Raw genomic sequence first — 27,950 nt, forward strand, 5'->3', positions numbered from 1 at the left:
AAAAATGGTAAAAGGACCTTCCTTTCTTTGTTCCTCTCTCTCCTCTCTCCCTGACCTGCCTTCCTGAATAGTCTCCTGTGGACCTCTCCGTGTGTGGCGTAGTTGTTCAGTGTCGCCGTGCCTCTTCACAAATAGTCACCTTTACTATAATAAAATAATCTGTAAGGATTATTTAAAAACTGGATGGTTAGGCTGGGGATTTAGCTCAGCGGTTCGGTGGCCTGCCTCGCAAGCGCAAGGACCCGAGTTTGATCCCTGGTACCACAAAAAAAAAAAAGAGAAAAAAACTGGATGGTTGATGCCAATAGGTAGAATGAAGTAAGGGACAGGAAAATGGACTAGCAAAATGTTTTTGGATGTCAGTTTAGCAACAGGTGTAATGAGTAGCAAAACAGTCACTTTCATGATTGTATTTTTCCTTTTGGAGAATTACTGAAAGTACAGAAAAGTTATATGCAGGATGTTTTCTTTGTAGTGTTTTATCCATGCTGTTGACAAGTTGAGAATAACTTTGTAACTATAAAAAATTTAACAAGTATATTAAATTTATTTAATAATATAGAATCACTAAAATTTGACTGTCATATTAGGAGTGGTTATATTATGTTCAATTCTTAAGCTAATTTTGCAAGACCTAGTAATATCATGCAACAATGTAAAGTAGCTGAATTCTTCAATGGAGTTTGACATTAAATGGAAATCCCTACCAAACTGCTTAAGTATTTAAGGAAAATATCTAAAGATCCAGTGAAAGCATTTGTAAAGCTAGAGAAACTTCAACTATAGTTACAGCTTCCTAAAAAGGAAGAAACGGTGCATTTAAACTAAAATAGTATGTTTTTCTAGAACTTTCTATATTCTATAGGTGATCACACATAAGGGTCTCTCTAGTGGAAAATCAAGGGAATGCAGCTCCTTGTGAAATATGTGCAATGAAGCATTTGCAGTTAAATACAATCACAGATACAGCAGAAAACTCCAGATGGGGCTGGGGATTTAGCTCAGTGGTGCCGCTCCCTGCCTTGCAAGCGCAAGGTCCTAAGTTCAATCCCTGGTACCCCCCCCAAAGAAAACCCACAAAAAAACAAAAATTCCAGATGACATTGACCTGGAAATGAAGATAGGAAAATCTCAGCAAGAACATACATAAATACAACCATTTTGGTTTAAGTGTTTACTCATTATTGCTAGCACAAGATGTGTGTGAGAAAGGAGGAAGGGAACTAGAGTGCAAGGGGAACGAGTGTATTAAAAGTGCAGATTTGCCATTCACAAGCAAAACACTTAATTTCAGAGAGCGATATGATCAAGAGTTTCCAGACTGTGCAGCGTTTGAAGCAATGCCCTAAAATCTCCTGTGTTACATGGCTGTGACACAGGCGCAGCCAGCAAAGTGGGAAAGCTTGGCATAAATAGGACTTGATAACAGAAACAGAATGGTAAAAGCAGTAAGGCAAGCAAATAGATGAAGATGTTGAATGTAACCCTATTCTGGCAACAGAGAGGAAAATTCATCTTGGAAATGGGAAATTCTTGGTATTTTCATTTTATATGCTGTTTTTAATTAAATAAGTTCAAAATCTAATCCTTAGCCAAAGACCTATAGAAAGAGGCCTATTATAATTTTTACCCCTGGATATTCTTCTTCACAACTCCAGGGTTTAAGAATAGTCACATCACACAGCAATTTTCTAAAACAGGTGTGGTCACATCATAATTTTCAGGGGAAAATACAGCATGGATTGAAGTAAGTTATGCAAGGACTCCTCTTCCAAAGCACTGACTCCTCTTTGGCCAAACTCCTTTCCTCTAGGCTAAGAAATCTCCCGTTTCACCAACTTCAGCTGGGCAAAGGCAATGTGGGTCAGTGCAGTTCACACACAAGTGTCTGTGAAGATGCTGCAAGGCAACTGTGACGTTGCTAAGTACAGTGGGTGGAAACCGCAACCTCACCTGGCTGATGGAAGCCTGTCTGTACTGCATGTCACACGGTGTGTTATCTAACCTCTCAGGACACCCACTCCCTCATTTCGGGTGGTGGGCAGCACCTCTCCTGGCTCTGGACTTCCATGCTTACGACCTCGCCAGCTAGCTTTGGCTCCCCTCGGGTTCCTGCACCCTTCGCTCGGAAGGTTTCGGATTTCCTTGCCCTCTGGCACCTGGATAGTTTGGTTAGGTGAGGAGGTGTGAAATAACAAGATGGGTATGTACTGTTTTGTCCCTGACAGCTCCTGAGATGGGGGAGAGGCTGGAGATGGCATCCATAATCAACCTGCCTGTGTGACCTCCATGAAAGTACCCAACTACACACTTCTGTGAGCTTCTAGACCAGCACGTGCATGTGCAGGAGGCAGCAGACCCAGCTCTGGGGGGGGACAGAAGCTCTGCATTTGGACTGTCCAGAGTTCACCCTACACATCTCCTAACTGGCTATGTCCTTTACTGAGAACCTGGTAAACGTAAATAAGGCTTTTCCTTGATAGCTCTCTACAAATTGGCTGCACCTGAGGAGGGCGCTGGACAAACTCAACACATTCCAGGTGGGTTGGAGTCGGAGTCACAGCTTAGGGCCTGAGTCAGCACCGAAGCAGAGAGCACTTTGACGGTACGGAGCTCTCAACCTATGGACCTGAAGCCGTCTCTATATGAGGTCAGAATTGACAAAATATCTTCTATGTGAACAAATGGAAAATCCTTACTTTTTCAAAATTAAAAAACATGTAACCTTTAGCATTTATATATATGGAACACAGTCAACTTTCAAAGATGATTACAGGATTCAACACAATAGCTAATTCAATCATTATCCATGAATAAGCATATAAAATTCACAACTGTGAACACACCCATCGATCATTAAGACTGCATGTTTATGCTCTGTAAATAAAGGCGGGTTTGTGTTTATGACATTTCTGCCCTGTGGTAAGAGTAAGTTTTCTCCTGGCCTGTTGATTCAGTGTTAGGCAGCTGGATTGTTTCTGGGCGGCATAGCTATTAGGGAAATTTCCTTGCTTCAGGTAAACGCAAGAGAGCTGGCCTAATTAAATAGAAATAATGAAGTGTCTGGGTGCTGAAGGGAGTTGGTTCAAAGCACAGAAGAAAAATAGTTCATTGTGTAGCTGAGCTGATTCTCATAACTGTTTGGAATAAAACAGGATGCCAATTGAAATTAAAGTGAATAATACTCAGTAGTCTCCATTAGCAGAAAAATAAGAATCCTCATCATTTCCCTCAATCTCTTGAATGTGATTATAAATATTTAGGTTTTAAAAATTCTTAAAAGTTTAACAATATCAAAATGCTTTAAATTTAAAAGTTGTAGAGCCAGGGATTTAGCTCAGTGGTTTGGTGGCCTGCCTTGCAAGCACAAGGACCCGAATTCAATCCCCGGTACCCCCCCCAAAAAAATAAATAAAATAAAAGTTGTGTAACTGTGAAATATTCAAAAGTAGTCCAGGAGATAAATTATGAAAAAATACATCTTTGCAAATGCATAAAATGCAATTAATTCAGAAGCAGCTTTGCATTAATTACACAGAGACTTTGTCTTTAGTTTTCGAATCAATTATGCATAGTTCATCTATAACTCTGCAATAATTCTATCAGTATTTTCTTTTATCTTCATTAGAAAATGATGAAGGCTGGAACTGAAGACTTTATTGCAGAGATATTTATTTTAGAGCAAAAGTTTTTCCTTATTCCTGAGAGCCAAAAACATATTGTACTCTACTTAAAATGATTACAAAAGTCATCCGTTAATAATTTATGTAAAATATTTATGAATTTTCATTTAAAGTCTCATTCAAAAACACCAAAGCCTGTTATTATAGTACTATCTGTGATCATGACAAAATCTAATTTTAAGAAATCCTTAGGAAAAGTCCTTTCCTGAAGATAAGCCAGTCGTTGCTGCAAACCTAATAGGACAAAGAACAGTGGTCTGGATCCCCTCACAGAAAGTCTCGCTGAATTAAAAGGCCCTGTCCCAACTACATTCGACAGTAACTGGAGAAGGATTTGAACCCTTCACTGCTGCTGCTTTTCAGAAACAAGTATTTCCTTACCGGTATAAATCCTTTTAGCCTTTTAAAGCAATATAATCTCTCAAAAAAACACCCTAATAATTAACAATATTCATCTTTGAATGGATAATCCCAACGTCCTTATTAGGGAATTCAAATATTCCTCAAATAAACCATGGTAATTTTCAAACTTGGCTAGTGCTATAAGTAATGGCTTACTAGAAGCAGAAAGATCCAATTCTCCTTGACTATTCAATAAATACTTGTTTTATTCACTTGTATACAGACCAAAACAATTCCAAATAATTTTAAACTATAAATCTGACCAATTAAACCAGGTAAATGTGTACAATCATACAGATATTTCTTCATGTTAAATACAGTATTTTGTTTTTAAAAGAAATACTCCTAGAAGACTCATGAAATCCACCCTACATACTGGCTATTAAAACTCCTTATGGTAATCAGGCATCATGGTCTCTGTGAAGTACTTTAAAATCTGATCTATAAATAGAGCTCTTGAAGTCTAACCCTCAAGGATAGAACAAAGCATAGCACAACACTGGGAAGGATTACAGCACATCTGCCTCCAAGAAGGGAAAAAATAAAAAGACTTTTAACTTTTTTCTTTAATCACCTGCCACAGTTAATACACATTTAAAAAAAAAAAAGAAAGATGTACTTTCCTAAGGAAATCTGGTTTTATGGCTCACAAACAGAAAAAAAAAGAAAAGAAAGTGAAACATACTTTGTTATGTGAGGTACCAACTTCCTGTATGGAAGATATGGGTGGGTCCTTCACTTACTTTGTTGAAGACTTTGAAATAACAAAACTTGAATTTAATCTTTTTCAGGCCTTGCTTTAAAAAAAGTGGTTCCAGGATATTTAGACAGTAGTATAATGTTATGCAACTATATCCTTTATACATACAAGTTGAATTTAAAGTTCAAAACAAACATTCAAACTGAATCACTCTGACAGTTAAAACACTCACTCAGTTTTCAGTACTATCAAATGCAAATATGGAATCAGCTTGGGTACTACTAAGCTTTCAGTATGCAAATAACTTTCCCTACTTCTCATGAACATAAGATCTGTAACATTATAATATATGTATCAACAAAACATCCTCAGGGGCCCAGGGTAAATTACCAACCACATTTAATACTTGAGCCATTTCTAGTCTGTATGTCACTATTTTGAGGCAATGTTCATTAAAAAATTCAAATTATGTTAAGTCAATTTGACTTTCACCACTTCTCTGGGAGCTTAGGAACAGCAACTTGCAAAATAGGCTATCAAAGGTAAAGTCAATGTTGATCTGTGTATATTAGCATTACAGTGCTGTTCATTATAAAGGAAATGAAAATGTCTTTGTTTTGGATAAAAATCTTGTTTTGGATAAAACTATCATTTAACTCATAAGTCATTTCTAGTTTTTTTCTGATACAGGTAACAGGGTGAGCTGAGCAATATTTCAATGTTCCTTAGTTCCCTGATTTTTTCTAATGTTTTTGCTCAAATTATTTTTATAAGTTATTTGAGATAATTATAGAATGAGAGGGTGTCTCAAAAATATTCACACAGTCCTGTGAATTCCATACCAAGGTTTCCTAATTTATGCTACAACTAAAGTAGTGGTAGAGAAAATATCAAAACTAGGAAATCGTTGTTAGTATGATACTGTCAGCTTCAGATCCTACTCATTTTTCACCCATTTTTACAATGCATTGATTTGTGAATGGATTGTATCACTTTTTGCTGATGTCACATATACTTCAGGCAACCACCCCATCACACAAGTGATATTTCCATCGCTGCTTCTTGCCAAGCATTAATCTATTCTTTATCTTTCTAGCTTTATTATTTTGAGAATGGCATGTACCGGTGACTGTAATCAGTATAGCATAAGTAATCATTTTTTTCCCAAGTACCGGGGATTAACCCCGACGCCTCCACACTAAAATATAACTCCAGTCTTTTTTGAATTTTTATTTTATTTTACTTTGAGACAGGGTCTTGCTAAGTCACTAAGTTACTTAGGCAAGGTATGAGTTTGTGATCTCAGATTACAGGCATGTGCCACCATGTCCAGTAGCACAGGTAACCTTAATACCCTTAAGTCCATCCAAGTTAATCCATTCCTTTTTATGACAAGTAGTATTCCACTGCACAGATACACCGGAATTTGTTTAATCATTGTCCTAGTTACTTTTCTCATTGCTGAGACAAAATACCTGAGACCCACACAAAGGAGGAAAGATTTATTTGAGCTCATAATCAGCTGGCTCTCAGTGTAGGTGGCATGGCAGAGGGGCATCACAGAGGAGAAACAGTTCATGACAAGGCAGGCAGAAGGTAGCAGCAGCAGCTGCAGCCACCACCCCCTGTTCCTTCTGTCCCTTTTATTCCATCCCGGCTACAAGCCTGTCAGTTGGTGCCACCCACATCCAGGGTGGGGATTCCCTTTACTGTATGTGGATTCAGCTATACTCAGAACTATGCCAATCCAATCAGTGGGCTAATTTAGTGCCACACTCCTTTAATCCCATATCACACACCCTAGGATCCAGCCAGCTCAGAAAAACCCTACCTGTGAGCACACAGGGCTTTGGGGGAAGTCTAGACACAGCCATAACAATCAGTCATTCACTGAGGACATTTAGGTTGGTTCTCATTTGGGGATCACTAGGAATAAATTTGGTATCAACACTCCTTTGCAGATTTTTTTGTGAATAAGTTTTCAATTCTCTGGGATAAATGTCCAAGAGTACAATTACTGAGTCTTATGGTAATTGCATGTTAAATTTGGCAAGAAATTGCCAAAGTATTTTCTAGAATAGTGCCATTTTATGTCCCTACCAGCAATGTATTAGTGTTTAGGCATTGAATCAAATACCATGGGCATCTTATATACTAGGCAAATAACAAACTTGTTCTCTGTAACCGTATTATACTTCAAACCATTTAATGTAAATTTTGTGCATGTTTATATTACCTTTTAGAGGCATTTAATTTCAGATTACAAGACAGTTTAATAAATACTTTAAATAATACTTTGGTAAAACACCAGAAGTCTTGTTGGAAACTTTTTTCTTGACAAAAGAGAAAACAGTTATAAATTTGTAGACTTCCAAGTTAAATACGGCTGGGTTTTGAATTTCACAGCTAAATATAACTTAGAGAAATGAAAAACATTTATGTTTGGGAAATTTTTCCCAGAAATGAGAGAATTAAAAAAAAACCCTTTGATCTCATTCTCTTGATGTACTTTTAATATTTTCAATGCCAACAAGTTCAATATTAACAAAAACAATACTATGGGGGTATATTTTTACATTGTCTCACTGAAGCATTTGGTTTAAAGTAAGAAAATGCACTAATTTTGAGTCTTATCTAGAATAGTGATGAAGCAGAAATAAAATTCTAAGAGTAGCATTTCAGAAAAAAATTTTCTTGAAAGAAACGATTATTTTATTTACATTATTTGGATCCTTCTATTTCTGCTTATATTTGATAGGATAATTGGCCCAAAGTAAAAAAAAAAATTTTTTTTGTACTGGAGATCAAACTCAGGACCTTTGCAAGCACAGCACCACTGAGCTAAATCCCAGGCCTCCAAAGTAAAAGTCTTACATAGTTACCAAAAGTCTCATAGGTATACAAAAGTCTTACACTATACTGACTTCATGATAAAAACAGAAAAAGCATTAGGTTATAAAGACGAACCTGGACAGCTCTAATGTTTTTACTCTTCTGGAGGCAAAAACAGAAGTCAACGCCCTAGGGAGATGCTTCATAGGGTGAGGTCCCAAGGCAGCAGAGGCAGTGGCACATGGCTCCTCCCCAGAAATTTAGTTCTAGGGTTCCACCCCAGTCCTGTCTGTGCAGCTTTGGGGCAGGTCCAGCAATCTACTCAACCAGCTTTTCAAATAATTCAGATGGATGGATGTTCTAGCTAGTGATGGCAAACCTTTTAGAGTTTGCAATGATACAAAGCACACTGGGGCATGTGTGTCCAAGTTTCTCATCACTGCCCTAGAACCAAATTTTATGTTTTGAATTCTTCGACGGAGAGTATAACCAATACTGGTGGGCAGTACAATTCTTTATTCTGATGAACTTTCAGCACCTGAGGCCTCTGACAAGAATAGCAGTAAGCAATGCTCCCCCACCTTTCCATATCCCCAAGGGTTGTTAAGAACATGGATAAGAATTACCAGTAAGGGAAAGAGCCCTTTAAACCTTCCATTCTCCACCTCAGCTCTACCCATCTCCAGAGAGCTCCACACACACTCTGCCCTTGCCCACCCACCTCTTTTCTGCCAGAATCAAAAGAGTTCTGTGGTCCTGTTGGTCTGGAGAGGCATGGAACAAAGAGGCTAGGGAGCAAGGCATCGACTTCATACTATGCCAATTTTACTAGTCATATCTCAGTATTTAACTTTATTTTTTCCCAGTGCCAATGATCAATTCATTCCTTTTGATCTCAAATACTTTACAGAAAATAAGTGGGCAAAAAGGTAATACATACCCAATCCTCATTAGGATAGCTTTCAAATTTAATACTTTGGACATTTATAATTACTCTATGTACAGGATGATGAAAAGTATCTCGCAACTAAAAGAGGTCAAGATGCCAGGATTGAAAAATCATAATTCATTTGGTGTGACAGCCAACCTGATTCCATTTGTGTAAAGTCCAGTGATTCTGGGCAGTCACCTCCAATTTCCCACCTTGGGAGTCCCCTAAATTAATGTATGACAGATCGCTCATCCTACAGTCTGCAACAATATGTTACTTTCATACCTTCCCATTTGGTAGAGCAATTGCAACTATATGTCACCTTGTAAATAGCCTACTTGCACCTGTGTGATATTTTGTTTCAACTAAACTGTGTGAAACTTCCCCTGACCCCCACTAACTTAGCAAAGTTCTGCTCCTGTGAAACTGTGCTTGGTTCCCCCCTTCCCTGTGCTCTTCCCAATTAGAAGAGCTGCTTAAAAGGACCCTGCAAGCCACTTCTAAGCCACTTTTCCTTGTCCAGAGATTTCTGGGTGTGAACCACTCTCAAATGCCAGCTGACAATAAATAAAAAGGACTCAAATTTGGCTCAGAGTGGTGGCGATTTTCTATAATCTCTCATGATTAATTATAATATTAGAACCATAAGTCAGTGATCTATATAAAAGGAGTATGAATGTATAGTTCATGATCCATGTTCTAAGAATTTATATTTCTCTCCCAAGCAATGGCATCTACTCAGTTTAAAAACTTCTAAAGAGAGATCTTATTTCTTATCTGCTTCTGGTACAAACTGGCATAATATTTTTATCTTTTACTTCAAATGAAAAAAATACTCAGAACTCAGTAGCAAAGGGTGAAGGTAAATAGAGGCAGTATTTATGGCTTTTGTGCACTATTCCTACGCTACTCTTCTGGGGAGATGGTATACTCATGTGGTTGCAAAGCAAAACCATGGCCTCAGGCATATCTATGTGGGCTATATTTTATAAGTGAAACATTCAATGGAAGAAAAAATATTTTAACTGGAACATCACCTAAAAGGTCATGCTTCTGGCTCTCTCCTCTCTGTATGTGATCGATATGGTTATCCTAAGCTAACATCAATTTGCACTACAGGAGCGCCCCCAACCACTGGACAGCAGAGGGGCCATAGGGACGCACAGTGCGTGAGGGGAGTGAAGGAAGCCAGCTCTGTTCCAGGTTGTAGGGTAAAAGACTACATCTGTTCCCTCTTTCTACTCAGAAGATAAAGATGCAAAAGATCAGAATACAGGGTGACTCTGGTCACAAGAAAAGGAATTTTCAAGCTCTAACAGTATCTAGTTTATCTCACAGAGTAGGAAACCACACAGATAGATATTTGATGGCAAATAGTAATAGGGTTATTGGCTGGATGTCTTATTATAGTAGGAGGCTCTTGGTTGAATGTTTGAACTCAAGGCCAAGGCTCTTTATTAGGAGATATGATTAATATTAAGTCCTTCGTTCCATATTTTTTATATAATTCATCTTGTATATAAACACTTGATCACAATGACTGCATGAGAACTTTCATGACATGTCCTGAGTTCAAAGATGAAAATAAGTATCTGGAATTCAACTTAGTAAGTACATTTTTCACATAAGACATGGTGATAGCAATACTGAAACTGCTATTCATACACTGCAGAACTGAAAAAATGAGCAAATAGAATGATGATTTGGGGAGCTATGATTTTTTTCTATTGGAAAAGGCAGATATAGGTAATCTGGGAAAAGCAGATGAATCTTGTGAGGTTGAGATGGCATTGAAGTATCAGTATAAACTAATGATTTTCAGTGCACACAGATAACAGCCATAGACACACCAGTGGGTACTATGTGTGTGGTTGTCTGATTGTGTGTAAACATCTACTTCCTAGATCTATAGACACATACACACCTCTGTTGAGATGACACTGTAAAACAAAACGTGTAGCATTTAGAAAATTCTTTAATTTCTTTTTTAGTATATGTGCTGCTGAAGCAAGCACTTGTTTTCATTTCTTGGTAAGTATCAATTGGAATGAAAGCCCAATTTTTATTTCATTTTATTCTTTTGGTGTTGGGATCCAATGCAGGGCCTCGCCCCTCTTGAGTTTGTGCTCTACCAATGAATTGTACTCCCCAACCTGAAAGTGTGACAGTTTTTAATTTAGGAAACTAAAACTTCAACCTTTTCAGAATCTATCTCACCCTGTATAAAAACCCCATTTGCACAGCAAATAAACATATGAAAAATATTCAACATCACGGGTCATTTGAGAGATGCAAATGAAATCAACACTGAAATTCTACCTCATCCCAGAAAGAATGGCTGCTATCATGAAATCAACCAATAACAAATTCTGGAAGGGCTGTGGGGAGAAAGGAACTCTGCTCCACTGCAGGTAGGAGTGCAGACTGGTGCAACCACTGTGGAAATCAGTATGGAGATACCTCAAAGAACTAGGATTAGAGGTCCCATTTGACCCAGCTATTCCCCTGACAGATATCTTCCCAAAAGAATTAAACCACAGCGATAACATGTGCACCCATGTCCATAGCGGCAGTTTGTAATAGCTAAAACTTGGAAACAGCCCAATTGCCCATCAGCTGAAGACTGGATAAAGATGTTGGGTTTTTTTTTTTCTAAAATGGAGTACTACTCAGCCATAAAGAATGAGAAACTAGAGACATTTATAGCTAAGTAGATGCACACTGAGGCCATACTCAAGTGAAATAAATAGCACACACATATGTAAAAAAAGGGAGTTACTCAGCCATAAAGAATGAGAAACTAGAGACATTTATAGCTAAGTAGATGCACACTGAGGCCATACTCAAGTGAAATAAATAGCACACACATATGTAAATACTGAATAATTTCTCTGGTGTGAAAAGCTAAAAGTGTAAATAAGGATCCAAATGTATAATTTATAATGTGAAATAGGAAGTAAAGGTCTAAAGGAGAAGGGGAAGTGGGAGGGGGAGGGGAAAGAAGGGAAAAGAAAAATATGAGAAAAGGTAAAAATGAAAATAAAGTCATTGTAAATTAAAAAAAAAACCCAAAAATCCATTTGCAAGTATCATAAAAACAAATACTTTAAATTAATTCACCAAAATAAAATATCCCCCCCCCCGCAGTGTGGTGATCAAGCCCAGGTCCTCACTAAGCAGACACTACCACTGAGCTATACAATCACCCCTACATTATTGCCCTGATTAACAAAGTAGAACTGATTCGAGATACAGATAACATTAATTAGAATCACAGAAGAGTAGAATGTAAAAAAAGGTTTGAAAATCAAAAGTCATATGTAGCTAATATAAAACTAAAAAGTAGTGAATAAAGAAATGGATCTTTGAGCTCTTCTAAAAAAATTTCCATCTACAAAGCACATTAAATGGTATTTAAAACACACAACAATCCTTTGGATATGAGGCCCTTACACATGCGAGGTGAGCACTCTACCACGGGGCCACATCTCCAGTGTCACTGGGTCTTAAAACAGGGTAAGGGGTGAGAAATTGGAAGAGGAGTTCAAAATAGCTGTAATCTTGAGCTGATATCACAACCGCCCTGAGGATAATGGTTAAGGACCTCGACCCACAAGACAAGGAAGTCAGGCTAGATATGGAGGCTTAGCACAGAGAGAGTCAGGGTGAACATTACCACATAAAAGTAAAAGACTCAAAAAATAATATTCCCTCTGAGAAAACTCAGAAAAAGTCCTATCCAACAAAAAAGGAAGATGATAAAAAATAACATATCTATTTAAATCTCAGCTCCACATAGAAAGGTTCAACAGCTTTGAAGCTGAAAAACCTCTGCAAAAATGGTCTTAAGTTCTAATACTCTGAGAGCCTGCCAAAAGCAAATACAAACATTTGCTGCACGGATTTAACCCCACCCCAAACCCCACAAGTCTCCTTACAAATTGAGGTAACCCAAAACTGAAGTCACAGTCTAAAATTACAAAATTCACATGGAAATAAGAGGCCAGAGGTAAAGTCAGCAGAAAAAACAAAATAAACAGACTATAAAACTCATAGAAAATAGGAAACCAAAGCAGCAGCAAAGAAAAGATTCTCAAAAACAAACTAAAAAGAATTTCTAGTAATAAAATATAATTATTTAATTAAATGTCCAACAATAAAAATATATTTTAAGCAATATTTTAAGTTAGGGAAATTGGATTATGGACTATTAGATGACCACAAACGTTTTGTTAATTTTTATTAGGTGTGATAATGGCACTGTTATAGTTTAAGATATAATTTTAACTGTATGCTAAAATATGACATATTACTTGGGATTTATTTTAAAATATGTCAGAAAATAAAGAATAAATGAAGTGAATGTAGGAAAATGTGGAAAATATTGAATTAAAGTATGCGTATATGAAGTTTTTTGTAAAAAAATGAAAACTCAATGGTTACTGTCATTAGAATATTACATACAGCCAAAGAAAGAATTAGATAATTGGAAGAGGGATCTGATTTTAAGTAAAACTTAAAGAAAAACGCACCTTCCTTTGGGCTCACTGCAGCAGGAAGACCATTCCAGTCAAGGGTCCACGTAGGGCAGGGGTGGGGAGAAAACACCACTTCAATGCCTTTTTCCTAGGAAAGAAAATAGGCTCTTTCCAAATTAATGAATTAATAAAAATCATGTTTTGTTTAGAAGGCCAAATTTCTATTTTCTATCTTATGAAGGGGCATTAATAGTAAAAAATCATCAGTTATTGCCCCAAATATTCAATTACATGAAAAAAAGCAATATGCTGGGGTTTTTGATACCATACTTTTTCTATATTGAGACAGTAGAAAGTAATGCTGCTTAAAATTATTCCCTGAAAGCACAGAGAAGCAGTGGGGCATCATCTAGAATACACTGGTATCATAAAGTCACCAGAGGATAAAACTTCATAGAAATAACCCACACAAAGATTATAAAAAATGGACTCTACGTGTGCATCAAGGTCCATCTACACACAACTGAAAACTGCCACAGCCTATACGTGTACTTGCTGAACCGAAAGCCTGCCCCATCAGCAGGCCATCGGTGACACTAATGTCTCTAGGAAAAGATTCCTCTCATTTAACAAATGGATCCCAACATTCTTAAGGAGGACCGCTTTTCAATGCATTACAAAGTTTTTGGCTCTTTTCCTATGTTAGAAGTCACGCATTTACTTGTTTGATCCATACATAGTGAGATACCATACATGTGGATTCGGTGACCTCTCCCAGTACATTTTCTGTCTGGGTCCCCCTGGATGGATAAGCCTGGTTCTGGTATTTTTATGTGTAGAAATAACCTACTCAAAAGAGTCAGTCAGTTATAGTCCCGGCACAGAGAAGGCTGAAGCAGGAGGACTGCCTGGATGTATGGGTTTGAGGCCAGCCTGAACAACAAAAGGAGATCCCTATCTCAAAACAAACATAAAGAAAGAAAAAAGAAGGAAAATCAGGATTAATCCCTCAGCAAAGTTAATAAGATTACTTTTCTTTATGAAACTAGCTGAGTTTTAAGTCCCAAAGGCAATAGTAGGAAGATCCTTTTGTTAAGGCCAGAGACACAGCCATAGATCTAAAAGTCCAGAGCACTCCTTCGCCTCTGCAAAGATAAATGTATCTCTCTGACATCACCTGCCCTCTTCCGTCTCCTTCACTCTGCTTTAGTACCCTGGCCTTCCTGTCCCTCACTTCTACATAGGGTCTTTTATGAAATACAACTATGTTGAGATACTACTTCCATATCTCAACGTTTACTCTTCTAAAGCATGGATTTCAGCAGTTTTCATAATATTCAGTTATCCACACACCCCCCATATAATCCCGAACATTGCATCATCCTCCAGAGAAGCCTTTTGTCCCTCAGGAGGAAAATCAAAGTCCCCCGCAGTGCATCCACTGACCGAGACTCACCAGCATCCAGACATGCCTTGGGACTGCTGAAAGCCAACCTTATGCGTGCATGCCACTGGGTGAGGGCTCAGCTAAAGTTGAGTTGGTGTCACTGCTAAAGTGTCCTAGCACATTTCTAAGCCAGTAAACTTCCTGTCACTATAGAACTCAAACACTTCCTAGCGCAAAGAGGAAAATAATACATATTTTTCCTGAGCAATTCGGATGAATATGCAATCATTTCATGAATTCTCCTTTATTTAAGTAATCTTCAAATAACATAATAAAAACAAAACATTTTTGTTTTTTTGAGACAGGATCTCACTATGTAGTTGAGATTGACCTGGAATTCACTGGTCTCGAACTCACAGCAATCTTCCTGCCTCAGCCTCCCGAGTGTTGGTATTACAGGTGTGTGCCACCATGCCCAGCAAAAGCAAAATATTTTTGCAGACTGTTTCAAATTATAGGGAAAAGAAAGCCTATTGGTGGAATTTTATATTTAGTATTATAAGAAACAAATTGTTTCATTGTTCTTATTAATAGCAAATATATTAAGTTCACATAGAAAAATAAAATTCAAAGAATTTCAAACTCATTTAGATAAAACATTAGAAAATAAAAATAGTTATCTCTATTTTTCTTAAACTTCAAATCATCATTTCAAGCTTAAAAAGACTGAAACCAAAACCTTGTCACAGAAAAATGTCATATTGAAACACTACACTTGACCAGATATATTACATTGGTCTGGTCCATGTCCTGAACATAAAAATATTTTAAGAAAAATAAAAGTATATATCATGATTTACTTGGCTCCAAATGCCCACACTAGTAAAACTCTTCAATTTACTATATTTTACTGAAATGCAAAAGACTATCAGGAATATAATTAGTCAAAGCAATGTAAGACAGCCATGAATGAAATTTACAACAAAATTGTGTCAAAAAATGATTGCTCATTGGGGTAGGATGCTCAGACACATTATCACATGCAAGTTTTCAAAAAAACATTTTAATAAAGCAATTTAAGTACCAATAACTTGGTCATAGTTGGTCTTGGTCCTCCAGTAAATAAAGGATCATTCTGCTCCTCTCCACCAGGGGCTTCACTTAAGTGTGGACAGCGTTCATTGGGGGTGGCTGACAGCTCTGGTAACTGGAGAAACTGGATCCCACACTTAGAAGCAGCTGTTTGCACTCTGGGCACTTCCTGAATCCTCTGGTACCAAGAGGCTAACAAAGGAAACTCTGTCAACTTCTCAGAAAATTTCTTGCAGATAACGACCTGGGAAGGAAAAGGAATAAAACACACAATTACAGTTTTGTTTGTTGAAAACAGCTACATTTCAGTGGCTACATAGTATAAAATAGACGCCATTTCAGAGTAGTTAGTGAAGTTACAGGACTGTGCAACTACCACCACAGTGCAGTTTCCTGTCACTAGGTCACCCCAAAAGTCTCTCCGTGATCATTCACAGTGGATCTCTGTTTACATGGTCAGTTGCAGGCAACCAGTAATCTGTTCTCTATGTCAAAATTTTATCTTTTCTATAATTTTTATAAGTGGAATGATAAAATAAATGTATCTATCTTACTCGACATTGTTTTTGCCGTTCATCCTTGAAGTTGTATTTATCAGTAGTTCCTTTTCATTACATGTGAAAGTTACTGGAAAGATACATTGTATTTTGCTTATCCATTTACCAGTGGATGGACACTCGCATGTTTCTGGCTTTTAGCTATAAAGAATAAGGTTGCCACACATATTCATATACCTGTGTTTATGTGGAAGTGTTTCTCATATTTCAGAGTCAAACTGCTAGGTTGTATGGAAAGTGTATGTTTAACTTCCAAAGAAACTACCCATTGAGGCCATACCGTAAGTCTTACATTCTCAGTGGCAATGGACAGACTCCAGTTTCTCTGTATCTTGTCAACATTTGTTGCTTTCACTTTTATTTTGGCCATTTTTATGGCTATGTAGTAGTACCTCATTGTGATTTCGTCTGCATTTCTCTATGATTAATGATACTTGTTGATGTGCTTATTTGCCAGTTGTGTATAATTCACTTCATAATATAAACTTCGGATCAACCCAACAAGGAAAGAAGTAGTCCAGTTGACAAGTAGACAAAAGATCTGAATAAACACTCAGAAAAACATATAGGTGGCAGCGCTACATGTGACAAAATGCTAACCATCAAATGTCATAGAGAATTGAAACAAGGAGATGCTACTACATGCTGCTTAGAACAATGAAAATCCAAAACACTAACAATGCCAAATGATAGCAAGGATGTGGAACAGAACTGCAACCTGGTACAACCATTTTGGAAGACAGTTTGGCAGTTTCTTACAAAACTCCACATACTCTTACTATGCAACCCCATATTCACACTCCAAAGAGCTGAAAACTTATCCACGGTTTATAACAACTTTAATCAGAATTGCTCACACTGGGAAGGAACCCAGATGATATTCAGTAGGTAAACTGGGGCTCATCTGCACAATGGTACAAACCAACAGTCAATAGAGAAATGAGACTATAACAGACAATTCCAAGGAGAGTCATATAAATGAAGACATTTGTAAATGTCTGTATTAAGGGCTACAACTGAAAAGCATTTTGGAAACCTGTACGTCTTGACTCCACTTGTTAACCTTTCACTGGCAGATAATTTCTTTTTTTTTGAGGCAGGGTCTCACAAAATAACCAAATTTCTTGGGCAGGGCTCGAACTTGCAATCTTTCTGCTTCAGCCTCCCAGAGTACAGCACCACCATAGGCCTGCATTGCCACACCCAGCTTGGTCGATGATTCTCAACTGTCTTCAAGCATTACTTTTCAATCAACTTCCTTCAAATCTGTAATTCATGACCAAGAAGAGCACATTCCACTGTTTCTGGCCCCCATTTGATAGGTTCTTAACATACAGAATATAAAGAACTAAACAGACAGTACTACATCAAAAACACATTTAATATATACTTATAAAATTAGCTGAACTTGTTCATGAAGAATTTAAAAAGCTGAAATGTTGAAATAAAGCAAATTATGTCACATTTTACAATTATCGTATTTCAAGGCCTATAGCTTATAATAATCTTGATATATTTTGAAGAGTCTCAATGAAAATTTTGCAATTCACTGGAGAAATATGGAGTAGAGTTTGCACTTCTAATAGGAATCTAACTCCCATTTTTTACGTGAAGTTTTCTTTCCTCTGAATATATGAACTATAATATAGAATCTAAACAATGTGGACTTGAAATAATGTAAGAAGCACCATTCAGAATGACTGAAAATTGATTAAAATGACACTTGGGGTAAGATGAGAACATTTTAATAATGTAAAATAACAAAAGTAGGGCCGGGGATTTAGCTCAGCGGTTCGGTGGCCTGCCTTGCAAGTGCAAAGACCCGAGTTCAATCCCTGGTACCAAAAAATAAAAATAAAATAAAATAACAAAAGTAAAATTTTAAATATTTAGAACTAAAAAGATAACTACAGTAGCCTCCCTCCACCAATCCACGGCTTTGCTTTCCAAGGCTTCAGTTACCGAGTCAGTGATGATCCTAAATATTATGGAAAGCTGTACAAACAGTTCATAACTATTGAGAATTGAGATGTAATCTCATCGTCTCATTCCAATCACCCCTGACCATCGTATCCATGCCACATGCTCCACCGTCTTCTCCAATATTTGGTAGCCATCTGGTTCCTGGATCTCCAGTGCTTACGATCAAAGTGACCCTTATCTTACTAGAGGCATAAGAGTGGTGGTGCTGGCAACTGAGCATTCCAGAGAGAGGCTGTCAGGGCTTCCTTCTGGTGAAAAGTGAAGGTTCTAGACCTAATTACAACAACAACAAAAAATTGCGCACCAAGGCTGCAGAGATCTAAGAATAAATTGTGTTTGTGAAATTGAGAAGGAAAAGAAAACTTGTGCTGGTTTTGCTGTCTCACCCCGTTTGGATATGGCAAGAAGGCCCAAGCGTTTAGTTAAGGCAGAAAGGCACTAAATTGTGCATGTGCACATATTCAGAGACTGTGCAGATGGGTTTTAGTACTGTCTGTGGCTGCAGGCACCCACCCAGCCTTGGAACAAACCCTCCACTGATAACAGGGACAACTGCAGCGCTATTCGGGGATGCCTGTCATAAAGCAGCCCCTAAACCAGGTTTTCCTTTATTAAATCGGAAAATGTTGAAGCCATTATTCCTGATGAAAAATCACTTCTTTATGTTTTCTTTTGGTCAGATGCTTTTTCCCTAGCACTACAGGCAAACCAGTTTCTTTCAAAATTAAGTGTCCTTGGTTCTTTGAGAGGCACTGAATTTGTTTCTGTAGAAACCATTTTTTTTTTTTTTGTACTGGGGATCAAACTTGGGACCCTGCGCTTGCAAGGCAGGTGGCAGAATTTCTGCACTAAATCCCTGACCCTCATAGAAATTGTTTTAATGTCACAAACAGACTAAGACTTACGCGTAGGAACAAACAGATAAGTAAAAAGGTCAAGCCACAGAAAATATTGACAAATACATCTAGAAACTGGCATGACAGCTTGAACTGTAAAGGGCAAAAGATTCTTGAAAACTTTATACACACACAGGTTTGTCTGTATTTTAACTGGACTTTAAGCAGAAGCAGTTGAGGAAAAGGACAGAAGTTATACAAGATCTACTGTCTGGGAATGCTCCAAACACTTAAAACACAGCCTTGCAAATAATACTCTGTTAAGTGAGTGCACAAATAATCAGAAGTTTATTTACATCTTCAGACAATCTTCTAAATTCATGTTTTTCAAATTGCTGTATATAGCCCATTAGGAGGTTGAGAAATTGACATCGTAGGAATTCATTCATTTTTGTGGTCCTGGGGCACAAGCTAGGCTACCATTCTACACTGACTTATATTCCCTGTTCTCCACAGTGGATTTTTTAGAAAGAGAAGTAGAAAATATCAGAGTATCCATTGTGTAGTTATTTCCTAAGTACAGGTACAGGTGTAGCTCAGTGGAAGAGTCTTTGGCTGGCATGTGCAAGGCTCTGGGTTCAATCAATTCCAAGCACAGGAAAAAAAAAAAAAAAAAAAAAAAACAGAAAAAGGAAAGAGAACAAAAGAAAAACCTAGGTTTTACTTGGCATAACAGATCACCAATTTTGATCAATCTACCAGGCCACTCTACTACCAGCCAGACGGCTCAGGGGAGTTCTGAGCCATCAGGGATTAGCTGTGCAAACCTACTGAAAATGTGTAACAGGTTCACACACAACAGCTCAGCCACCCAATCTCATACCACTTTGCACCTCCGGCCTCACTGGACTTAGCAGAACTGGGTATTTTCCCTAGTCCTTCTCATTTTGACCTCTGAAAATCCAAACCTTACCTTAGCAAATGCTTTCTGCTCTTTCCTGTCCAGGACCTTATTCCTACGGCTGGTGGTGGCCCTGAACCTGGTTTCAGGTTTGAGCTTCTGATCCCAAACTAGAACCTTCATTATGATCACCATCTGATCCTGACTCTGATCCTCTGGGCTGGCACTCTGCTCACCTCAGTGTGGTGCGAACACAAGCACAAAGGCTTGGCAGCAGAGCCACTACATGAGCTACAATGATGGCTGCATTTCCCAGAATGACTTACAGAACAACTTCAAAGCTTTGGCAAAGAAAGATAAATTCCTGAAACGAAATGTGTGGATCCAGGAAGAATACAAAGGACTAAAGGAAACTATTTTAAGAATTAATTTACATATAAAATGTCAAAAAGCACAGAAAAGGCTAAGTATACAAGTTTCCCTTATTTTAAATGGAGATGGAAACGAAACTTGTTCATAGCACAGTCCTGGCAGTGCCACTGTCCCAGATTAATCAGGGGTGTTCAGGAGATGACTTACCTGACTCGAGGCGGTTCAGGAAGAAAGCCTGTCTATTAGGAAAACTTTGGCTTCTATTACCTCGAAAGAGATAAGTGGCATTGAAAGTCAGCTAAAATAAAATAGGATAAACATGGCCATGTAGATGACCTAAAATCATGTAGGTATACATCTGTCTTTTAAATCTGCTTTGTTGTGTTTCAATCAAATACTCAGGTCTCTTCCGTCGCTTATTTTTTCTTATCACTTACATTATTGTAGGTAAATATTTACTGGTTTATTTCTATCTTCTTCTACTAGAATATTAACTCTGTGAGTGCTGGGACCTTATCTGTCTTGTTCACATACATAGTCCCTGACAAATACCAAAGGTTTTCAATAAGATTCTCCAGAGAATGAGCAGATGTGCCCCTCTGACTCAATTTTTATCAAGTTAGAAACAAGCCGCTTCCAGAGAAGTCACGGATAACAAGTACCTCCCAGTGCACTGATGTATTCTCCCACTCGGCTCTGTGGACTCTGAACACACAAGATACCAGACCTCTGAACAGTTCCTGAATCTCCCGCCTTTTCACATTGTTGAATTCTAAAATTATTTTGCCAGTTTTGTGTTCAGTTTTGAAGAAAACAAAAGGTGCTTTAAGAAATGGCAATTGATCCACACTGCCTAATTCATTAGTGAAGTACGGACCCCCAAATATACAGATTGGCACTGTGTGCCTTTTCTCATCTAGCAGTAGAGAAGCCTGAAGTGGTAGGGGCCACAACAAGAATGAAACGTGATACCTGACTCCTCGGTAAGAGAAAGGGTGAAATGCGTCAAGGCAAGAAAAATGCAGCTCTTGGAAATCAACTGGAAGGCTGTAGCAAGCTAGCTGTAGCATGCTAGTGTTATTTTCACCCTATTCTTTAATTCTCCAAATAGAATAAAATATATAGAGAGATAAATACAGATAGCTCTCCCTAATAGGAAAAAAACTTTCCATCTACATCCTCCCATAGCAGAAAATAGCTTTTAATCATATAGTGAACTGAGGCACACATAGGAGGAGGACAGTACCTGGCTGGTTGATATTTACCAAAACGGAATAAGTATTTTTAGGTCACTATAAAATACTGCTGACACGATATTTTTTAGTTTTTAGGGTTGTTTTTTTCTTTAATTCTGAGCCTTCTTACACTAGAAGGGAATCACAAAAGCAATTGAAATGAAGACAGAAATTGCTAACATTTTAGCCACTCAAAATTAAAAGTCATATAATCATGTCTTTTGTTCCTTGCACTGAACACATCAGAGTCAGCTTTCCATCGCTATGACAGAATATCTGAGAAAAATCAGTGTAATAAAGGAAATGGTTCAGTTTCACGGTTTCAGTCCACGGTCAACTGGGAGCACAGTAACACCATGGCAGGAGCACACGTTGGAGGAAACCTGCTCACCTGGTGGTGACCCAGAAGCAAAAGGGGTCAATGTCCCTACAGCCCCTTCAAGGCCCCCGTGACCTCAATTCCAGAAGTTCCCGCACCTCCTGATTGCAACACAGGCTGAGTGAGGCCCAAGCCTTCTACACAAGAGTCTTCCAGGAATATTCAAGATGCAAACTACAGCAGAGAGGTAGCATTATCTCTACTTTGTGGAAAAGAAAATGAAGATAGATATTAATAATTTTACCAGAAGTAAGAAGTAAGAAGTAGACCTGGAATTCAACCCTAAGCAATTTCACTGACAGAAACACACGGTAGTGTATGCACTCCAAGTAAAACCTTACCAGAAAGTGGTGGACACAGGGCAGGAGCACGATATCCGCCAAGGTGAAAAAAAGCCCTTCTGCAAACACATGCTCCAGGGGAGGAAGGTCTGAGGCTTTGGCCTTCCGGATGTGGGAAGGCTCCCTGCTGCTAGCAGCCTGCCCCTCCTGAACCATGAGTTTGGAGAAGGCCACTTTCAGTTCCAGGCTCTGAGACGCATAATCCGACTCTTCTGAGGCTTCCAGAGGTTGCCCTTGGCCCTTCACTTGTCCCTTGGTCTGCTGCTTCAGCTTCTGCCTGCGGAGTTTGTCGTCATTGTGCACTCTTACCGGCTCCCTCAGCTTCTTCTCCAGCTCCAGGATTTCCATGGGGATGGCTGGGGTCTGCACCAAAGACTCCCTGAGGAAATTCTCAATAGCCAGAGGGATGGTGAGCTCGCACAGCCTGGTCCACTGGCTGACCTGCAAGACAAAATGAGAACGAAAGGCCTTTCAACCTCAAAGAAAAGGAAGACAAAGAACGCTTTTACGGGGCATTAAGGCTGGTTTGGGCAGTTTGAGTCTTAAGCTAAAGCATCCATGGGCTAAGCGTTTATGCCATATATCAAGAAACATGTTACAGTGCTTCAGAAGTAAAAATAGTAGGCAAGGGAGGCTTTCCATTTCTGTATCCTCTTGCTGAATAAATAATTTCTTCCCGAGGCCTTTAAAATCAATTCCACCCTCCACAAAAATTAAAAATAAAAGAATAAAGCAGAGCTTCCAAAGCATTGCTCTTTGAGCTCCTATTTATATGTAAACGTTTCTTCCCTCTAAAAATCTTCAATGTAAATAAAGCATTAAAAGGAAGTCATCCTCTAAGAATGTCTCTAAGCTTCATAAATTAAATCTTCAATTCTTATTTCTCAGTGTTACACTAAATACTCACCAAGACGAAGGACTACTTCAATTGTTTCATTGGCTAGTATGGATTCTTTAAAAATAAGTGACATTTTATATCTAACAGGAAGTTAAAATAATTGTCCAAAGGAATTACTATTACTTGGTAGTTTGAAGTAACAGTAAAGAAAGACACTTTATACTTACTTCAGCACAGGCTTTCAAACAAGTTTTTTTAAAACCCAGAAGCTCCAGAATTTCCTTCTTTGAGGGGTCTGTTTCATATGCTTTCTGGGCTATGTGTCGTAGTACAACAGCAAGTCCCGCTCTACAGAAGTTGTCTGGCTGTTCCACTACCGCAGGTAAGCAGCAATTCTGGACTATTGGTGGAAGCTCTTGCCTTGAAACAATCTGGACTTCAGTGTCCTGGGACAGCACATCTCTTAGTGGTGAAGTATCGGTATCTTCTTCAGTGAGGACCAAGCAAACTTTAAAGATTTTGCAGTCACAGTATGATAACAAAAATAAAGTTACAGATGTATGAAGAGGAAGAATGCATCCTTCTGCTTGGTGAGAAAAGTCCAGGTATAGATATTCTTCTGTAAGACTTTTCTTAATGCCTTTCATTTTCTTTCATTGAGTCACCTAAAGCACAAATAATGTGGTTAGAGGCCTTAGAATATAGCAATTTAGAAGATAAAAAGATGAGTATTTTAGAAGCTCAGTCTAGAAATCAGTAAGGATTTGTGAACCATAAAGATGTTACAAGAACTTATCCATCAAGACTGAAATGGACTCCAAAAGAAAAATCCCCTCCACCTTGCGCAGTGAAGTTTTAGGGGTGGTTTTATACTTAGTAACTTTAAAATGAGCATATATCTTGCTGCTTTCTTACAGTCTGCACTAATCACCTTTATTTTTCTTGTCCCCATAATCAGTCCACTAACAGCATTTTTGATTCTATCTTTAATGTACATTCAGAATCTGGTTATTTCACACCGTCTCCACCACATCCACTGCGATCAAAGCCACAGCCTCGGCCTCAGTATCACAGCAATGACCTCCTCACTCTGCTTCCCACCGACTTCCCGGTTAGTCTATTTTTAACACAGCAGTCGGTGATCCTATTAAAAATGAAGAAATGCCACTGCTCCGCTCAAAGCCTCCACTTCCTCCCATCCACTGTTAGAGAAACCAAAGTTTCAGCAATGATCTGCAAAGATCTCCCTGATCTCAGCCTCCTCCTTTGTCTCTTGAGTTCATCTCACTAACTCTAGTGCTCACTGCACATACACACACACACACACACACACACACACACACACACACAGCAGACCACAGTCAATACCTGAAACTCTAGGTGCTCCCCACTTCCACCCTCCCCACTTGGTCTTTCCAGAACCTAGAACGCTCCTCACCCTGCCACTTCTTGACACAATGGCGAGTCCTTACGGTGACCGCCCCGGGCTACTCTTTCATACTGCAGACCCCAAGCCCACCCTTCCTGAAAAAAGAAAATATTGCCACTCCCTTCTAGGCTTTATTTTTCTCCCCGCACTTTCAAATATTATGACATGCTACTTATTTTATTATTTGCCTTCTCTCCCAGTCAGAATTATCCATCACAGTGCCTATTTTGCTTTGTCTACTGTTACGCCTGAAACAGGGCCTGTTCTATTTGTATATAACAAAGAAGCACTTGTTAAATGAGTGCGTGGATGAGTCCACACGTTGGTTATTTTAAAGATGCACACACACACACAATCTGGAGCTTAAACTATTCCTCCAAGGCTTTCATCAATTATTATGATGTTTTTATGTTTGAGTCAAACATTTCCTGGGCCCATTACTTCCCATGTTCCAACCCATAAATCATTATTCCAAAACTGACACTAGATGGCACTCTTTAGAAGCATTCACAGGGAAATTTGTGACAAGGGAGCATATTGGAGAAAAAAAAAAATTTTAAAAGCTTTAAAAAGTATGCATGCGATTTTCTCTTAGATGTGCATTTGAAATGTTAGTATACCCCTATCTTTTAGGGAACCTTCAACATACTAAAGCTCCTTTAAAATTGTAAATTCTCCTGGGTTTCATTTTAATCAAAAGCAAGAGTCATCACTATTTAAGCTTCTTGGTTCCCAACTGCTTTTTATTAAAGTTTATAATCCATTATAAAAAAAGAATACAATTAGTAAAGTAACATCTTTGAAAACTTCTTATAACACAATCATCTATTGTCATATACCTTTTATTAAAATATAGTAGATTTCCACATTGATTATTTTTAAAAAGATTTTCCAAGGAAATTTTATTTTATAAAATTAAAAAAAAACAAACAATGACTTACAAAACCATTTTCTCTCTGGGCTCAACTTCTTGGTTTTGGAGCTGGTATTTATTTATTAAAGTTCACAGGAAAAAGAAACCATTTTCTAGAAATTGGTAGTCTCTTTTCAAAGTGTTCCCTGGAAATTTATTGCTAATTAATTCACCAATCCTCTTGACTCAGTCTCCTGACAGTGAGATACAATAAAGAAAATCACTAAGTATTTCAAGAAGGCAAATTTGAAAGGAAACATGATCAATTGCTTCATCTGCCTAGCAGTTTAGAAAATATTAAGAAACTGTCCTGCTAATGCTTTTTTAAAACATGAAACAATGTCATGCTCTTTTATAGCACTTAAGATAGAGAAGAAACAGGTAGAATTGCCATTTTCCTAGGCACATAAGAATGTAAAAACCGGCTTTTACCAGTTCTCTATAAAGTCTTCTCACTGGGAACACTTAGTATTAAACGTCACAAAATGGTACAGCAGGAACTGCCATGGTTCAATCTAAAAATTAGCGACAGGCCTAATAAAAATGCAAAGTACTGTTGATACTTGATATATATTGTTTTCAATACAGATGTTGCTGTATTTTTCTTGGCAGATTACAAATGTTACCCAATGATCCCGGAGTTTAAATAAGTTATCCCCCAGGCAATTTGTCACTGCAATGTATTAACCTAATTTAAAAGCAATGAATATGTATTTACTAATGCTGCACACATGTGATATCCTTTTTGGCTTGCACTGTGTCTTTAATTTTTCAAGAGAGAAGAACATAATTTTTGCTCAATGTCTGTAAATATCATAGAAGAAATCCCTCTTCCTTTTCTTCCGTCTCTGTGTACCCTGAACCCTTAGGTCATTATTGTTTGCTAGGACTTTAAGCAGGCAGGAACTAGGGAATCAACTTCCGGGCCTCTGGGCTTCCGTATGAGAGCCCCCTAGCTCCTCCCCACCCCCACAGAAGGAGCACCTTTCACTCTCTGCCTTGGAAGGTGCCCAGTAAGTGAGAAGCTGCAGACCAACCGCCAACTTCAGGACCTGGACAGAGTTCACTGCAAGCACTGCTCTTCAAAAGGCAGAGACGCTTTCCCAAGAAATAAATGGGTCAAGAGAAAATACTGAAGCTTCATTAGCTTCATTCCTTGGGAATCTTCAAAGATATGTTTAAATGTTGCATTAATCACAGGTTTAATATTTAGGCATTTTGACTTTTGCATTCTCAATTTAATAAATGAGCTTGGCTTTGATAAATACATTTCATATTTGAAAAGGGAAATGAGTTTAAGTTGTGTGAGTGTAAAACCTACTGTTGGTGTACTTCACGCATGTTCATGTGAAAACACACACATGCACACACACAGATACAGAACAGTAAACATAAAAAATAAGCATATTGGTTTTTTTGTTGTTGTCGTTGCTTTGTTTTTTTGAGATTGGGTCTTGCTATGTGGCCCAGGCTGGCCTCAAACTCACCATATAGCTCAGGTTGGTCTCAGACTCACAGCGATCCAGCCTCAGCCTCCCAAGTGCTGGGATTACAGATGTGCAACCACCACATCTAGCTAAATATACTTATTTAGAAGCTGGGGGGCGGGGACATAAAAGGTTGAATTGAAAAATCGGGGATCAAAATTCAAGTTAAGATTTTTGCAGCTAAATATTACATAATAGATAAGTTATATACTATATGATTAAAAACTAGAAACTGTTATGTAGCAGAGTATTAGCTAGTGATTATTTTTTCATTAAAACCAAATATTAATTGAATTTATACAGGGATCTCTTTTGAAAGTACTCAGCAAGAGGGTTTTTTAAAAAAAATATAAAGAGTACCACCAATATTTTATAAAGACTTTCATAAATTGCAGCACAATGGAATTTTATTGCAGCAATGATTTCATGGAAGTGAAAGGCATGTTATTTTATGCAACAATGCTAGTCTCAGTAATTCTTGGTAAAAATCTCTATTCTGAAGGCTGGGTTATTTGACCGTTCTCAGGATGGTAAGTTCTACTAGATATTCCTAAGTCCTCTCCGTGACCTGACTCAGCACCTTACCCTCTTCTCAAACCTACATGCCACCCTTGGATTACTGGATTTCATACTTTTGATCATGTCACTTGATATAAAAGTTTGTATGTTCTGAATAAAATGGAAACAAAACTCCCATGACAACATGGCCTACTGCAGGGGTTAACCTAATTATTTTAAGTCCCTGCTTCTTTCTTATAAAATGCTGGTTGTTAACCACTAAATGGACCTTGTGGCCCACTGATGGAGCAAAGCTCACACTATGACAGCCCCATCTAGGTGATCTCCTGGCACAGCATTTGTATCTCAGCCACATTCTCTCCCCTAAACACCTACTTGACATCTCCACTTGGATGTTTTTCTAAACTGGTTCCACTTCTTTTTCTGCTCTCATTCTTGGTTGAAGTGCAAAACCCACTCACCCAGGTGATTTGGACACCAAGTTTCAAGTCTTACCCACTCCTTTTTCTCCAATATCCTCCCATCTCCACCATACAGGCTCAGTGTAACCCTTAGAACCTCCAGGCTCCGAATCTGTGGCACCTCCATTTCTTTGGAGGACTACTACAAAAGCCTGCTGTTTCCCCACCCTGCACACAGCAGTCCATTCTTCAAT

General features: G+C 38.2%; 1 protein-coding gene across 5 annotated transcripts in view; it reads right to left on the bottom strand.

Annotated features, from left to right (window-relative positions):
• Gstcd (glutathione S-transferase C-terminal domain containing) overlaps nt 1-23,608 on the bottom strand; it is a 109,862-nt gene extending 86,254 nt beyond the window's left edge. For 4 of the 5 annotated variants that reach the window (XM_010641564.2, XM_010641562.2, XM_010641563.2 and 1 more), the window contains exons 1-4: nt 23,175-23,608; nt 22,110-22,550; nt 15,498-15,749; nt 13,081-13,174 (exon numbers count right to left, since the gene is read on the bottom strand). In XM_010641564.2, coding sequence (XP_010639866.1) covers nt 13,081-13,174; nt 15,498-15,749; nt 22,110-22,550; nt 23,175-23,594 — 1,207 coding nt within the window. In that variant the 5' untranslated portion in view covers nt 23,595-23,608. The remainder of the gene's footprint in view (nt 1-13,080; nt 13,175-15,497; nt 15,750-22,109; nt 22,551-23,174) is intronic. The other variant, XM_010641565.2, reaches the window with a different exon arrangement.
• Nucleotides 23,609-27,950: the final 4,342 nt, after the last annotated feature.

This window comes from Fukomys damarensis, unplaced genomic scaffold (assembly GCF_012274545.1).
Source record: "Fukomys damarensis isolate Sample0158 unplaced genomic scaffold, DMR_v1.0_HiC HiC_scaffold_25, whole genome shotgun sequence".
Classification (NCBI taxonomy): Eukaryota; Metazoa; Chordata; class Mammalia; order Rodentia; family Bathyergidae; genus Fukomys; species Fukomys damarensis.